General features: G+C 37.8%; 1 protein-coding gene across 1 annotated transcript in view; it reads right to left on the bottom strand.

The window, feature by feature from the left end:
- The window catches only part of SEMA5A (semaphorin 5A), a gene marked incomplete at its 3' end in the record, with an annotated part of 211,185 nt that overhangs the window by 57,453 nt on the left and 137,871 nt on the right, over window positions 1–15,861 (bottom strand). Inside the window, exons 12-14 of the mRNA XM_084217356.1 lie at window positions 15,629–15,810; window positions 13,259–13,402; window positions 5,410–5,557 (exon numbers count right to left, since the gene is read on the bottom strand). Of these exons, the coding sequence (XP_084073482.1) occupies window positions 5,410–5,557; window positions 13,259–13,402; window positions 15,629–15,810 (474 nt within the window). The remainder of the gene's footprint in view (window positions 1–5,409; window positions 5,558–13,258; window positions 13,403–15,628; window positions 15,811–15,861) is intronic.

A 15,861-nucleotide genomic window follows, 5' to 3' on the forward strand; every position in this document is an offset into this window, starting at 1 on the left:
CACCTATCCTCTCCCTTCCCCCTCCCCCTGGGCTTAAAAGGACCTGGGACCATGTGGCCGGGATTCTCCTGCGGCTGTTACCATATTCATAGATCTGAGACCCTGGAGTAAAGCTCTGGATTAAACCCTGCGGTAGGATCCACTCCTTTTCTCTTCACCTAGCCTAAGGCCCTTCACCAGAGGTAAACCTGAGTTCTTACCAGCCTGGACTTGTTCTCAGTGTCTAGCTGCAGCATCCAGCCAGCCAGAGGGATCTCTGTGGTGAAATACCACAGCTGCTGCCTCTGGTCGAGCAGCGAGGACCAGACGAGCCCAGACACGTTCCATCCAGTAATATTGGAATATTATTCCAATACCTTACAGTTTAGCCTCTTTTTCAAAATTAAATAAATGAAACAGCAAAATATTCCGGGTGCATGCCCAAATATGACCTTAAACAGCTCACATTTGTATATATATCCACACCAGGTCAACCAGTTTATATTTCACATTTACTGTGACCAAAAATGCCAAGTTGGTAACTCACTTTACTGACCAAGGTAACCAGATATGCACCATTTATCAAGATGTTTAAGTATTTTCTGAAACCATTTCTTATGATTTTGGGTGTTTGTTTTTTTTTTTTTGTTTTACCCTCTTTAAGTAACTTGTTATTGCTTAAAATTGCAGTAGAATGTGCAGCATCAAAAGAAGAGAGGTTCTACTTTGCTAAACTTTTAAAACATACAAACAGTTAATACCCAGTAAACTTTGCCTTACAGAAGAAAAAAGGATTGAAAAAGGGAATGAGCATAAAGTAGGCAAACATCATATAAATAGCACAATTTCTTCTACATCATGCTTGTGAGATTGTTTTCTGGTTATGCAGTAGATTATTTTTCTTAAGTCAAATGGAAACTTAAAAAAGAACTATTAAAAAAACCATAAGAACAATTTTATTTTATGGTCACTTTTCTGGACTATAAATTTCAAACTTTTTTTGTGAGATGGCAAGTAAAAAAAGGCAGACTGTTCTGTCCAATGGACAAAGTAGTTCTGAAAACCTTCCATCTTCAAATTCTCCTTAAAAAATTGATGAAAGAATAAAAATTCTGACTTTTTTTTCTTTTTTTCATCCTCTTTCATTACAAAAGTGCTAGAATACAAACACGCTTTCTGAAAAAAGTTTTGTGTTCAGAACAATTCCAGAACATTGAAACAATAATACTAAAAATTAAAAAAAAGCAAAAAAAAAAAAAAATCAACAAAAACCAACAAATCCACAAGACAAAAAAAAAAAAAAGAAACAAAACAAAAATAGCTATTATTTTCTAAGAAACAGATACAATTTCTCCTTTTTTTGTTGTTTTGGTTTTGGTTTTTTTTATTGCTTGTTTTTTGTTTTTATTTCACAGCAAAATAACCCGTTTTGCTCTGGTATGTGGAAAGTACATACCATTTACCAGTCACCCAGTACAAAAACTAAGATTAATGTATATGTTAGTACGACTGAAACAAGAACACAGACAAATATACACATAAATCACGTCACCCAACTTGAGCCTTAAACTAAATTCCTCATTCGATTAATAATTCTTTTAAAAAGTTACTCTTTTATTACTGGCCTGAGACAAATTCAAGGGAGATTATGCTTCTCAAGGGAAAAGAAGCATTTTCTGAAGGAAACATACAGCTTATCTGAGAGTGCTGTAAAATCTGAAGATGTTTGTCCTCTGAGTCACTTTAGCACAGTCCAGAGAATTCCACAGTTCCTTCTCCAGTGCCTGTATGACCTGCATACACGAGATCAATACCAGTTTTGTGATATGCTTAAGCTTTCTATTACCAGATTTTAGCTGCTCTTAAATTTGGTTGTGATGGTTCTGTCTCTTATTAGGCAATTTTAAGCACTCTTGAAGCTTTGATTAACTTAGAGACTTTGATAGGTCCTTATGACTCCAGATTTTGATTTCAGACTTCATCTTTTTGACCTTTATGAGTCTCTGTGGTCTAATTCTGCTGTATCATATTGATTTATGGTTTTCTATATTCAGTGGAAACACCTTCAGTCTTAAGTCACTGGCCATCCATTTTCGTGTATTGAGTGCATTTAAGCAACAGATGCATCTTTAAGATACCATCATGATTTTCTCTCTGTGGAATATTTATATGCATCAAAAGATTTATCATTATTATTTTATAAAATAATTTGGAAATAACAGTAGGCAACTCTACTGAGTTCTGATAAAAAATATTCAAGTGGCTTGGCTGTTATCTGCTATAAGGCAGATAAAGTCAAGGAACCAACTGATGAGAAACTTTCAAAAAGACAAAAAAAGGCAACAGCTGCCTGCTGTGATATTGCAGCCTTGGAGAAATCCAATCAAACTAAAAGGAAGAAACACTATTCATTAAAAATTGTGTGGTATAAATCATTAGGTGGAAACAGACAATAGCCATTAATACGGTAAAAGCTGCAAAATAAGGACAGGAAAATAGATTGGGACTGGCTATACTGCAGTGTCACAGCCAGGTTGCAGATTGGAAAATAGAAGAGGCAGGTTCTCCTAAGAAATTAAATCTGGTCCCCTGATACTGATGGCAAGCATACTGTAAGACTCTCTTAAGTGTCATAAAAAGAGTTGCTGTTTTTGTTTTTTTCCCATGATTCCCTAAAAATGAAGTTCTAAAAGCAAAGAACTAGCAGAGTTGAAAGGGATCCCAAGACAGCATTTCACCCATCCTACACATCTGATGCATCAAAAATTTATTTTCATTTCAAGATGAAACAACGCCTAAGATAGTTACTATCTCTTCTTAAATAATAAGTTCTAGAGTCCTCTACCCTTTTTTCTTCTCCTCTCCACAGGCCACGGACACTGAACTATTCAGCTGCAACTCATGCTGCTCAAATGGTGTGAAGGTTTCACAGAGTTCGTCCTCACTGAAGAAACCTGGAGAGTCTCTGTATAGTTTAAAGCTATCATTTAATGGTCGAGAGAACCAGGCACTTTAAGTCCCTGAGTCTACCCCCAGCTATGCCTTTAATTCACATGGTAAATGTTTGGCTCATAAGATCTTTTACTCCAGACAAAACAAACAGTAGATAATATAGATTACTACCACTTTCACTTTAACACTTCCCAAGATTTTTTAGATTCTCAAGTACTCAGAGATATTCAGGATAAAAGTTTTTTGAAACTAAATTCACTAAATATCTTGCACAACTTAAGCTAAGAATCACTACAACCAGTGAAGAATGGAAAAGTAGTAAGAAGCCACATTAACTTCTCCTTTATTCACAATGATAAAAATTCATAATTCTAACTGTTTGGAAAAATACTTACCTACTACAATAAAACAAAAAATTTGGTTGAAGCAGAAGAACAACCAACAATTTTCATATTTGCGCTCCTCATTCATATGACTTAATTAATATAAATACTTAAACCATTCAACAATTAAAAGAAGGCATAAAAATATTTCTGATTTCACTTTCTTAGATTAATGAAACAAACTCTGATAAGAAATAAAGTACTTTTTCTCCAGCTTCACTTAGTGACTATGCCCTGCTCTGGCTGCAAAGCCTCTGAGTCAAAACAAGTAACTCAAAGGTTCAAATTCAATGAAACTCAAACAGAACACAGACTTTATACCACAGTCCTTTGTCTTGCAAGAGCACCAGGGTTCATAGAGGATTTCTACACTAGATGGGTTTCCATTGGTGGCAAGTTTTAGCAAGACAACTATGTACTCCAAAGCTTGAAACTATCAGCGCAATACTTTTCTAATTAATAAAAAAATCTCCAGAACATTTCCACATTTCCACAGCTGAACTGGTAACTATTCCATGGTGCAGCAGAGTATGTGCTAAGACTGTTAATAAATTACAAACCCCAGTACCATTAATCTCAAATTAGTTATAATAAGAAATTTTTACATGAAACATTTTCCTACTTCCCTCATAGAGCTTTCCAAGCAAATTAAAGCCACATATTTTTGATTTAAGACCATGGGAAGATTCTCTGCAAAATAAAATGCCCCTATATTTCACAAACATTATTATAGGATAAATAGGAACAAGTGAGGGAGAAAACCATCATATTGTGCTCTTTTCAGTGTCAGTCAGAAAGGTTTAACACTAGATCTAGACCATATGTCTGCTTTTTTGGTGTACCATCAGAAGAGACAAATATTTTGGAAAACTTGATCGAATTCTAATTTATTGGGTTAATTCCTAAAGTTTAACTGAAATAAAAGAACAAGCCTCTTGGATGTTTTTAATCTACTCAAAATGCAATTCTATCATCAGAATAAATTTAAAAAGAGAACAAATCCTGGGAAAATGCACAAAACCTTCAAATTAGAAAAAGGTAATAAACTATCCTTACTTTAGTATTGAATTACTGCCAGCCTAACAAACAGACCACAGATTACAACAAACCTCAGAATTATGCCTCTCTGAAATTAAGACGTGTAAAAATTGGTTTAATAGTAAAAAGAAAAAAAAAATTCTTCTACTTCTTTACCTACCCACCCCTACTTGATGAAATATAAGAAAAATCCCCTACATGTTTTTCCATGTGTTTCTTTTAATAAACTGGGTATCAATAAAACACTTCTACTCATTCAAATCATCTCACTGTAAATTCAAAGCCTGCCAGCTGCTAGGCTGCTGCTGTGCCAAGGCCACTGCTATCCAATCTCACCTCAGCACTTGCCTGGTGCTTCCATGCATTCACTGATTGGCTCCTCATGTATTTAGATGTGAAACTTAGCTTTTTCTCTGCTGTACAGAACACCATATACTGGAGTCCTGGGCTCATAGCTACAGTTCCTATGCACTCTGATGATAAAAATAAAAAACCCACTATAAACCTGCAATGACACATATACATTTTCACCAACCTAGCCTCAAGAAGCTTAAATTCTAGATGATACTGTGAAAAAGCAGAATTATATATATTTCTGATTGATAAATTGTGTGGATTTCAGCACACACAAGCAACCCAGAGACAAAAACTGTCTGGTGACTACTCATGTTAGGGGTAGAGCTTATAGACATACACAGATGCTTTATGGGCGTAGAGCATTAGTGTTAGAACGGGTAGAAATGGTTTTAAGGTTTGTCAGAGGAGGTTTAGATTGGATATTAGGAAAAATGTCTGCACTGAAAGGGTTATCAGGCACAGGAACAGACTGCCCACAGAAGTGTCAGAGTCACCATCCCTGCAGGCATTTAAAACACACATAGATGAGGTATTGGGGAATATGGTTCAATGGAGGAGTTGTCAGAGCTGGGTTAATGGTTGGACCTGATAACCTTAGAGGTCCTTTCAAACTTAAATGAATTTATGATTCTATGACATAGAGACATCTGTGGGAGATGGCCATAGACATTTGATGAAGAAAAAGCTGAGAATTGCTTACCACGCTGCAGCCAGGACAGTCAGGGCCATTTTCACATGTCCTGCGCCGTGCCTGGATCCCTCCTCCACACTGAGCCGTGCAGCGCTCCCATGGCCCCCAGCCTGTCCAAAACACATGAGGGGGGCACAACAAATGCTCATTGCAGTACCTGTGAGAAGAGAAATAAGGAGGCAAAGAATCCATTTATTATCAAGACAAGACCTCCCCCAAAACCTCCCTCATTTGCATAATTCAGATAGCTATTTGTACAGGGAAATATTTTATACAAAGGGCTTCTCCCTACTCATTAAGCACCTCACTTGCAGTTGTAACACTGCACAGAGTGTCTAAACATTCGAGTGGGTTGTTTTAGGTTGCAGTTGTGTGGGTGGAGCATTTGTTTGCTTTATTCAGTGACTTTAAACATTCCATGCAATGCAGCCACGGGATTGTACTGCGGTCACGTAAGCAAGATTGCAAACTCCTTTATCAAAACCAGTTGCGGCTATGCCTCTGTGGCAGTCAACCAAACAGAAGGCAAACATTCATGCAGGCAGTCTTTTATCAGTCTCCAGCTAAGAATTGATTAGGATCTATCTCTCTCATCTTCAGATAGCTACACTTGCTTTTCATAGCATTTCTGCTTCTATGGACAATATAAAAGCTAAAGCATTGATTCTAAGCATAAAGAACTGCACTTGTTTATAATGTTACTACTTTATCTTTTAAAGGGTGTTTTTAGCTATTATAATCTTTGAAAGATTTTCCAGTAGGCTGTAAACTAATTCAGAGGCCTAGTAGGTTCTTGAGGGAAGCACTACTGAGTTGTCATCTTTGTAACAATACATTCAGAAGGAATGTGGGAAGGTCCCACCTTCAGCTGAGTTTTTTCAATTTTTGTAGCACCCTTAGATTTCTGATTTTTTGAGTGTACCATCCAGTAATTCTAGCCATAGCATCTGCTGCTTTTAAAGGAAGCTCTACACAGGTCCAAAGGATTTGGGCCATCAGCTGGTGCGACTCGGGCTCTCTAAGATACCAAGCTCTGACTTAGATAAAGCAAACACACAGACACACAGCACAGTCAGGAAGCAGACAACTCTAAAGAATTCTCTGATATTTTATGGGTGCATCTGGGTAGCTCTTGCTACAATGCTGACTGTCCTGAATGAACAAATCAATCTGATACAGTATTTCCTCAGTTTTTACACTATTTATCCAAAATCCAATGTCTTCTTGCTCTTCTAACAAGTTTTCATCTCTTAGCACTCTTCTACAGTGAAAACTGACTCTAATACTCCAGTTATTTATTTTCTACAAAAAGAGAAATGACAGTATGAACAGTTGACATTTTCAACAAGAATAACCACAACAAGTTTTGTGCTTGTATTCAGAAAGCCCCAATATCTGCAAGCTCTAATTCTCCATTATCCCTCATTATAAGGAATTTGAACATTTGGAACTGTGTGGAGGGCAAAAAAATAATGTCGGTGGTGTAACATACAAAAATAGATTTATTGCATATGCTGGAGTCTAAAATTCAAACTTTGTCCCTAGGTCTGGACAACTCCAAAAAAATCTAAAGATTGGGAGTGAGGTTAATAGGGGAGTGACATTTAGTTTTCTGCTTCTGTAGAGTTAAGAAAATTATTCACAGCTTGTATTGACCTTTCCTCTGGAAACAGAAGAAAAAATGCCCAAACACTCAATATTTATGAATCTGGTGTCAGAATTCTTCACTGCATGATTTGGATAAAGATATTACAGTTCACATTATATTAAAGATACATAGGAATGTTCTGTGCCTGAATATTCTTCTCCAAGAATGCCAGCTGCACACTTTCTTTGTCACATGCAGTCATTTATGGGAATGTGTGCGATAGCTTCTTCTAGATAATTTGTGGAGAATGTACGGTCAATAAAATATAGACGTAACATCAGCATTTATTTAGTCAAATTAGTACAAACTTTGCATAATTTCAGTTCTTAATGAAGATGTGTTAAGTTAATTTGGGAGACACACTGAGGCTGAAGCAAATCTGCCATGAAGTGGAAAATTACCTATATTCAGCCATGCAGAAGTAAAATTAAGGAACTTGTCTTGCCTTAAAATAAAGGCATCTACAGTTTAGCTATCTAGAAATGTAGTCATCTAACTTGAGCAACAGCTCATGGAAAGAAACAGCCCAGTTAAAAGCATTATTTATGTCACCCTAAAGCAAAGGTGATTTAAATACAGCCCTCAATGTACAGATTGATTTTCTTGGGCTATAAATGCTACATGGGAGACAGACATCTAAGCGGCCATTAAAGGCAATGGAAATCTTGTCAATACAAACTAGGGAGACTAGAATGATTGATTTGGAGAAGTTAAGGAATATAGAGCAGAAGGACGCAAATTACTGATCTCCACAACCTTTATTGACTAAATTTCTACATAGCTCAGTGGAAGTTCAGACACCTGACTCGCACATAAACATTCATTCTCATGAACCCCTGAAGTTAGGTATGACAGATCTCACTTTGAGGACAGTCATGCCACTCTGCAGTGGCTCTTTTAGTGTCTATGTGCCTGACCTCCCACTCTCTCACTCCAGCAAGAGACAGAAAAGAAACCTAATAACAGTGACCCTTCACAGTAAGCACTTCAAAGGGCTGGCAATTCTGTTATCCAACACTAATTAAAGATGCAGCTGAAAAAAAGCCCTAAAATCTCTATGCAAACTACTTGAATTTGGGAAACAGTTTTGTTGTTTTGCTTTCTTTTAATAGTCAACACCATCAATTTTTCCTTTTTTTTCAGGGGAAAAAAAAAAAAAAAGAGAACAAACCAAAAACTAACACATCATACAAGTAGAATCTTATTTTCATTTCAGCCAGCCAGCCTCTGGAAATATCAGGTATGTTTTCACAGCGAGAGACATCCCTGCAATTGATCTTTGAGAACTGTGCTACAGCATGGGGCTTTGAGCCAAGTTTCATTATATCTGTTCTTGGCTGCATTTCAAGTCACTCAGCAACCCTTTTTCCCTTTTGCTCTTTCTTCCCCTCTTAATTTTGTTCTCAGGACCCACAGGGCTAACGTTTTAGAGTAATTCAAAAAAACATGCAATGCAAGAAACTTGAATCTGTGAAACCACTGCCCTCTCCCCTAACCTAACTGCAGGGAGGTCAGAATGGAAAACAGCCTAGAGAAATGTGGGTTTTCTACAGTGACCCCTCACATTTCCCTTGAAGTGAGCCCAAGTTCAAATGCCCTAATAAAGGAATTGTCATACTGGGGGAAGGGTGAACATCCTCTGTCCGGTTGTGTCCACAGCTATTAGTGCCTACAGCAAATTTTGCAACTACAATTTCATTGCAACTAGCATTACTATTCTTGTTTCTATAAAAATCTCAACCTGTAGTAAGACATCAATTTATTCAATTATTTCAATGCTGCTATCCAGGACTGAGTATTATGGGCTAACTGCATGACAGTTACAAGTATGCCCTTTTTATTCCACAGAGAGATGTTATTTAAACAAACATTTTGCAATTTTGAACTATGTTATACTACTACCATATGTTTATGAAAAACAAACTAAGCTTCATCCCTGTGTGCCCCTTCCTGTGCAATGCCCTGTTCTGTGGTGGGTAGTTGTGATTTCCAGCTGGTGATTTACTGGGATGCACAGGCTATACTAAGGCTGATGGGAATGCCAGATTCCTTTAAATGAAGGCAGGCACATGACATGCACATGCCCCACTGGACTGAGACTGAGACTGACAGAAATACCCATCCAAGAGACTGTGGAAGGTGGCACGTGGTCCCAGGGGCTTCTGTGGAAGAGAGGGAGAGCGAAAGCTAAGAGGGTGGGAACAGACGCTTCCCAGAAGACGAGACATCCATGGGAGTGCAAGCAACCCTAAAGCCTTGTGGTGTTTAAGCTGCTCTGCTGAAGTGGACTGGGCTTGTTCACACTGCCCAGAAACAAGCAGTGCTACACAGAGCAGGCACTTGACTCCCAGCAGCTCCTCTTTCTCATGGAAAGAAGCCCAAAAACTGTTTGCTGAGAACCATGTACAAAATAATGCAACAATATGTCCTGCTTCTAATCATTTTATACACGCCAAAATATCCAGGGCTTTCAAACATTTACTCCTTGTCTGCAGCCAATCTACTTTTCTAATTGCCATGGTTTTTTCCTATTCTTTCCTGTGTAATAAAAGATAAGTGCATCCACTGAAAGCAAGGAATTCGCATTTTAATGTCCCTCATTTCTGCACAGAGAGGAGGGGGACCAGTGGACTTAATCATGCCATATCTCCAGCATCTTCCACAGAAAGGACAAACATTCTCACCCCATGATAAAGTCAAGACAGGATACTACAGACTCTATAAACGAAGGTCTAGAGAATTTCCAGCAGCCTCAGTGAATATCTCTTATACAGGAAAATCAGAAAAATTAAGCCCCTAAGGAACTGATCAAGATGTCTTCCATCTGGAGTCCTAACTACAAAATTATTCTTTTATTAGCAAATTTTGTTACAATGTTATTTTTACTCCCTCTCCATATTCTACACGCACATCAGCTGCACATTTGACCTACTTCTACGAGGGGAATTTGCTTTGCAATACAAGTATTTGCTGTTATCTCTCAACTGCTTTCCCCCCCTTCCCTTTAGCACCCCTTAAGCAGCAGAGCATGAAACAGTTTAACCTATCTTCAATGCTTTAAATTGGCAAATATTGCCATTGATTTCAAGGGAATGGCCAGCGAGCACAGAGCTGCCTGATACATTAGCCATGATGGGATCATGGCTTTCATGAGGTAAAACAAATATATCCTAGACAAACATTTAGCTCTTAACACATGAACAAATATTCTCAAGCTGAATATGGATCCACATCTGAAAGTAAATTTACCTCAGATATATGCTGCCTTTTTTGTGTTTGCTTTCTATGGAGTTATGTACTGGATTTCTACTGAAATCACTGTTTGTTAAAAAGCTGTTTCAAAGTTTGGCACATAGATGGCTGTGGAAACTGAATCCTATATTTATACCCCTGAACATGTGAAGGTGATTAGAGTACGCACGTTTACAAAGTCAAACGCACTCAATGTGTAAAACAACTAATTCAAATTTTTACTAATACAAAATATATTTTCATTTCACATATGAGCTGGGTCATCAAAAAAGTAAACTGTTAGACTATTTATAAACAGTGGTTGATGTAAGTAAGAAAATCTGAGAAGTTGCTTCTTGGCACTTTGGATACAAAAATAGCAAATGTTTCTCAGGAGTTACTGCACATGTAATGTTTGTTCAGCCTCCCTAAATGTTATGGGCTCAAAGGAACTGCTTCCATTTGGTGCTGATGTAACTCAATGAGAGTGAAACAGTGAAATAACACTACTGTAAATGCTGGTTCTCCACTGCCCTCACAGCTCAAAACTCTCCACAAGCTGGCAGAGCATGAGGACACTCATAAAACTCCTCTAACAGCCCCAACCAGCCTCCCCTGGGTCCTTCAACCACACCAAGGGGCCAAAGAAGCTCTATTTAACCTGATCCTAACCCTGGCCTATGGTTTAGCTTCCTACCTGGACTTCAGACTTCTCTCATTGTCACTAGGATCTAGACTCTTGGTTGGGTCTGGTCACAATCTCCAGGCTTGCCCTGCTCCCCTCCCGTGGATGATGGGATGGGCCCTGGCTGGCAAATATCCCAGGACCTTCTGCTTTTTACAGCTCTGAAGAAAAGATTTATCCAAGTACTTGGCTTAACACTGACAAAAAATCCTGGCAAACAACTGACGCCTCATTCCTCTAGCTACTTTGCAAATTATTTGACAAAATTTCCTAACTTACCACACCCTCTGGAAAAAAAATTAAAGGCACTTAAAAAAATCATTAAAAGTAACAGGGCATAACACGGATAACAAACAAAACAAGGGGAGAGGCAAGAAGGTCAAATGTAAGCAAGCTATGAGTGAGAAAGGTGAAGGGCTGTTGGGAGTGAAGGGTCTTTCAAAGAACAGGAAACAGTGACAGAAGAACTCTGAGAGAAAAAGGCATCCTGCAGTAAACTCACAGGCACATTCATCCCAGGATGCTGCGGAACTGGACAGAGACAGAAAGGACAAATAAGCTGCAGGCTACAAAAGCAAAGCAACATAAGCTTACTGTTCCTTAAGAACTGTTGCATACCAAAATTCAGTCCTTCTGGATTGTTATTATTTCAACTCATCATAAGTAACTTCCCAGTTTGTAACTGTTTTTACAGTAAACCCATTGTCTTATTGCTCGCATAATTAAGAAAGTATTTCTCATGGTTTCCTTGATTTCTGTGAAACTTCTTATCAAACTTTTTTTCCATGGTAAACTAAAATAAACAATTACTATTACCTTCTATAGTGCATCACCCCAAAGTCTCTCCAAACTGAACTATTTTTTTTCTGTTTTGTCTTCTTGTGTCCTGCCCTGGACTGACCTCTCAGTTCAGGAAAATCAATAACTGTTATTCATGCTGGGACAGAGCTAAATAACAGCAGATACAATCTATGTTTGATGGCAATGGCTTTCTGGTTGGGCAACCTATTTTCAGAAAGCAATTTACAAAAGAACAAAATCCTCTTCTTCAGAATGAAATGGTAAATATTCATGGCATGAAACAGCAAGAAACATTCACACATTCTGTGATACTGATCCTTTACATCTAGGACTTAGAAAGACCAGGTCCCTGGTGATCCATTAATAGGTAAATGTGTGATGCAACTTTGCTTCAATGAATCTCTTAATCTGAAGAAATGCTAGAGTTGGTGTTTAATTAAATGCCTCACTGAAACTCTTCATAAAGGTTACTGACTTTAGATTACATCCAACAGCAATATAGGATACTTCATCATCCATAAAGAAACACTGAAGTAAGCTGCAAGTGCATATTGGAAGGAAACATAACCACATACATCTCTTGGAATGGATGGCTACAGGACTCCAGATTTTCACACCAATGCTAGTCTTCAGCTATCTAGCTTTCTTGTATGCCTCTGGAAACAACATAATGCATGCAAGAGTTGAAGTTTTTCTGAATGTATTCTGGCTCGATTTAAAGAAATATTTAATTCCTGTTAAAAACTGCAAACATAAAAATTAGAGATGCATGTAGGGTCCACATAAATTATAAATGTAATTAGGGTGCATGTAAAATAGAATGAGAGGCCCGAACTTGACATTCTGAGCTAGTGACTAAATACTTAGGTGCCAAAACAATACATGGTGAAATCAAAATCTGAGCTAACTTGGTCTACTCAGGGGTTAAAGAATATATACAAACAATTAAAAAAAAAGCCACCAAGCTTGAAACCTTACTAAAGATATTAGAGTTCAGGGTGTATTATATTTATTGAACAGAAAACAAAGCCCTTGAAACCTCCTTCTATGTTATAGAAATGCTTAATTTATTTACAACAGTAAAAAATGAACTCACAGCATCAGTAACATAGTGCTGTGACCTTATTATGTTTTGTTCTGAATTCCAGATCTTGAGTCTGGATAAGTTACAATTCAAACACAGTGCAATCAATTTTCAAGAAGAATCAATTTTCAGGGTCTCAAGGGACAGCAGCACGTTGCTTCAGCCCAATTGTCTGGCACTACCAGGAGCTCTCAGGTGGCTCAGGAGGAATGAAGCGAAGCAAAAGATGAAAGATCTGCTGCAGACCCAAAGCCTCGTTAATGGGAATATTGTACTGTACAGCAGCGAAGTTAAAAAGAGAGTGAAAGGGAAGGGAAGGGAAAACCAAGGCAAATAAAGGAAAAAATGTCCTGTGGATAACGACTGCACAGAAGAAATTAAAACAGACAATAGAAAAAAGATAACTCACCTCTCCTCACGATTCTGTCCCACACAGACGCGTCCTCCATGGCGAGGGGTTGGATTGCTGCAGGAGCGCTGGCGAACTTGAAAGCCTATTCCACAAGTAGTGCTACAAGGTGACCAAGAAGTCCATGGTGTCCAGCCTCCATTTCTGGTAGAATAAAAAGCTCAGGCTCTGTCATCTGTTATACATAGCGAATGGCTGATTAGGTGCGACTGACAGCAGAATCTGGCCTACTAATATTTCTGTAGAAGTCATTAATACCGCATCGTGTTCCATTTCTTCAAGAATACTGAACCAAAATAAAGGTGCTATGGTATTCCATATTCCATGCTTTGCAATGAATTTGCTTTTGCTTTTAGCAACTGCTAAAATTACCTCCTTACACAAGAATTACAAAGACATGAAGATATTTAGTTGCTTTTGGTCACTTTGTTCTGGGTAAACTACATATGCAAACTCCTGGATCAATGTTCTGAAACTAACTTTAAATTACATATCACTTTCAGGGAGATTAAAATGTCAAATTTTGCCACCTTGCCTGAAAGGAAAGTGATTAAAGCCTGGAGGAAAAGGAGGCTCAAAGGACACCATATTGCTCTCTATAGCTACCTGAAAGGAGACTGTAATGAGGTGGGGGTTGTTTCTTCTCCTAGGCATTGATTTCTTGATTTTAACAAGGGACAGAATGAGAGGAAATGACATCATGTTGTGTCAGGAGAGATTTAGATTGGATATTAGGAAAAATTCCTTCACCAATAGGGCTATCAAGCATTGGAGCACACTCCCTGGAGGTATTAAAAGACTTGCAAATGTTGTACTGGGGGATATGGTTTAGTGGTGGACTAGGCAGTGCTTATTAATGGTTAGACTCGATATGAAGTGTCTCTTGCAGCCTAAATGACTCAATAACATTAAAATGCAAAAAAGCATTAAAATGCATTAGTTCTCAATTCCAATTAGTTCTAATTTTCAGTTTGTTCTCAATTTCAATTTCAGGTTATTCTGATAAGATGTCAATACCTTGCCAGCAATTTAACAAAAAAACTAAGAGAGTTCACACACTTGTATGTACCTTGCATATGAGAAATTTTGGAAAGGACTGAAGGACTCCCACGTGCCTCCCTCCCCTCCCCCCCCATAAAAAAACACCTTAGAAAAAATATTACAGACCAAAAATCTGAAAAGGAATTCCATCTCCTCTACTAGGCAAAAAAAATTAAAAAAAAAAAAAAAATTCACTTCAGCTCTTATCCAAATCTTTTAATGGCTAGTTTGCAGGTTTTGTACTGGTAGAACACAAACAGAAATTAAGAAAAATAAAACTAAATTATATTGATCTTTTGATGTTTCATCATAAAAGCAAAAGTTCAAACATTGCCTTACTAATATAGCAATGCTAACAGAAGTAAGACATTAAAACAGTACTGTAATAATGCCAAAGGTAGAATGCAAATCCAGTCCCAAATCACATTCCAAATTCCCTTCTAAACCTGACAGCTGTTGTTCAATTGCTCAGTATCTCACAGCATGTTTATCTTTTCTAACATTCTCCTGACCTGATGATATATATTATTAGATTTTTAGTAATTCTCCTAAAATAGACTATTTTCACTTACACAGCTTGCTGTTACCTTGTGCAGAAATGTAATCAGTTTTATTCACTATCATTAAGTGATTATGATGTTGAAAACAAAAAAAAAGAAAGTATCACTGAAAATAAGCAGAATGTATATGTTTCATCGTGCAATTAAAGTATGTATAATATATGTGTAAAATTTTTTAAACATGAACTTCTGATGCAGTTCCAAATACGTCATGTTCTGAGTCTCTTTGAAATGATCTGCTCTCACTGATTTGCTCTGGGAGTGGTCAAGTTCCTGAAGAAGACAAAAGAGTGGCTAAAGAGCTCTATACATATTGAAAATAGAACTTGCTATCATAATGCAACTGAAAGATAGAATGAAAACATTTTTCCAGGGCAGCATGGAGGACTACAATGGTAATATGGGAACTCCAGAAAAGTAAGGCGATTCTAACTTCCAGAAAACAAAGCTGTATGAATAACAGAACTGAGAAAAAGTATCATACTTTGGATATTATCTAATAATGACTTCTTTTTTTCTTTCAGAGCTTTTGTTAAAATTACCTGAGGACAACGTTATTTGGTACACAGCATTTGAAAAGGCTCTGTGCTCTCTGACTCGTTCTCTCTCCTACAAAGTCTGAGAGAAACTTTCAAATGTCCCATTTGCCCTTTCATGCGCAGAGCAGGATCAGTAGATTTAAGGGGATATTTCAAAGGGTGGGCTTTACTCTGATCAAGTTGAAAATTTTTAAACCACAAATGATAGAACCTGAAATTGTCTTGCCTACCTGGAACAGTTGGCAATCTCCATGGTTGGCCCTTCACACAGCCATCCTCCACACTGAGGGGCAGGGCTGTCACACACGCGCGTCCTGCAGAGGCAGGAGCCAACACTGGCCCCGTCAGTGTGGGTGCAAGGTTTCCACTGTGACCATGTTCCAAAATGTCCATCCACTGTCAGATTCCTCATCTAGAAACAAACACAACAGAAAAGCTTACCCGAGGCTTGGCAGTTCCTTCA

The sequence above is a fragment of the Fringilla coelebs genome (genome assembly GCF_963513975.1).
Source record: "Fringilla coelebs genome assembly, chromosome: 1".
In the NCBI taxonomy this organism is placed as follows: domain Eukaryota; kingdom Metazoa; phylum Chordata; class Aves; order Passeriformes; family Fringillidae; genus Fringilla; species Fringilla coelebs.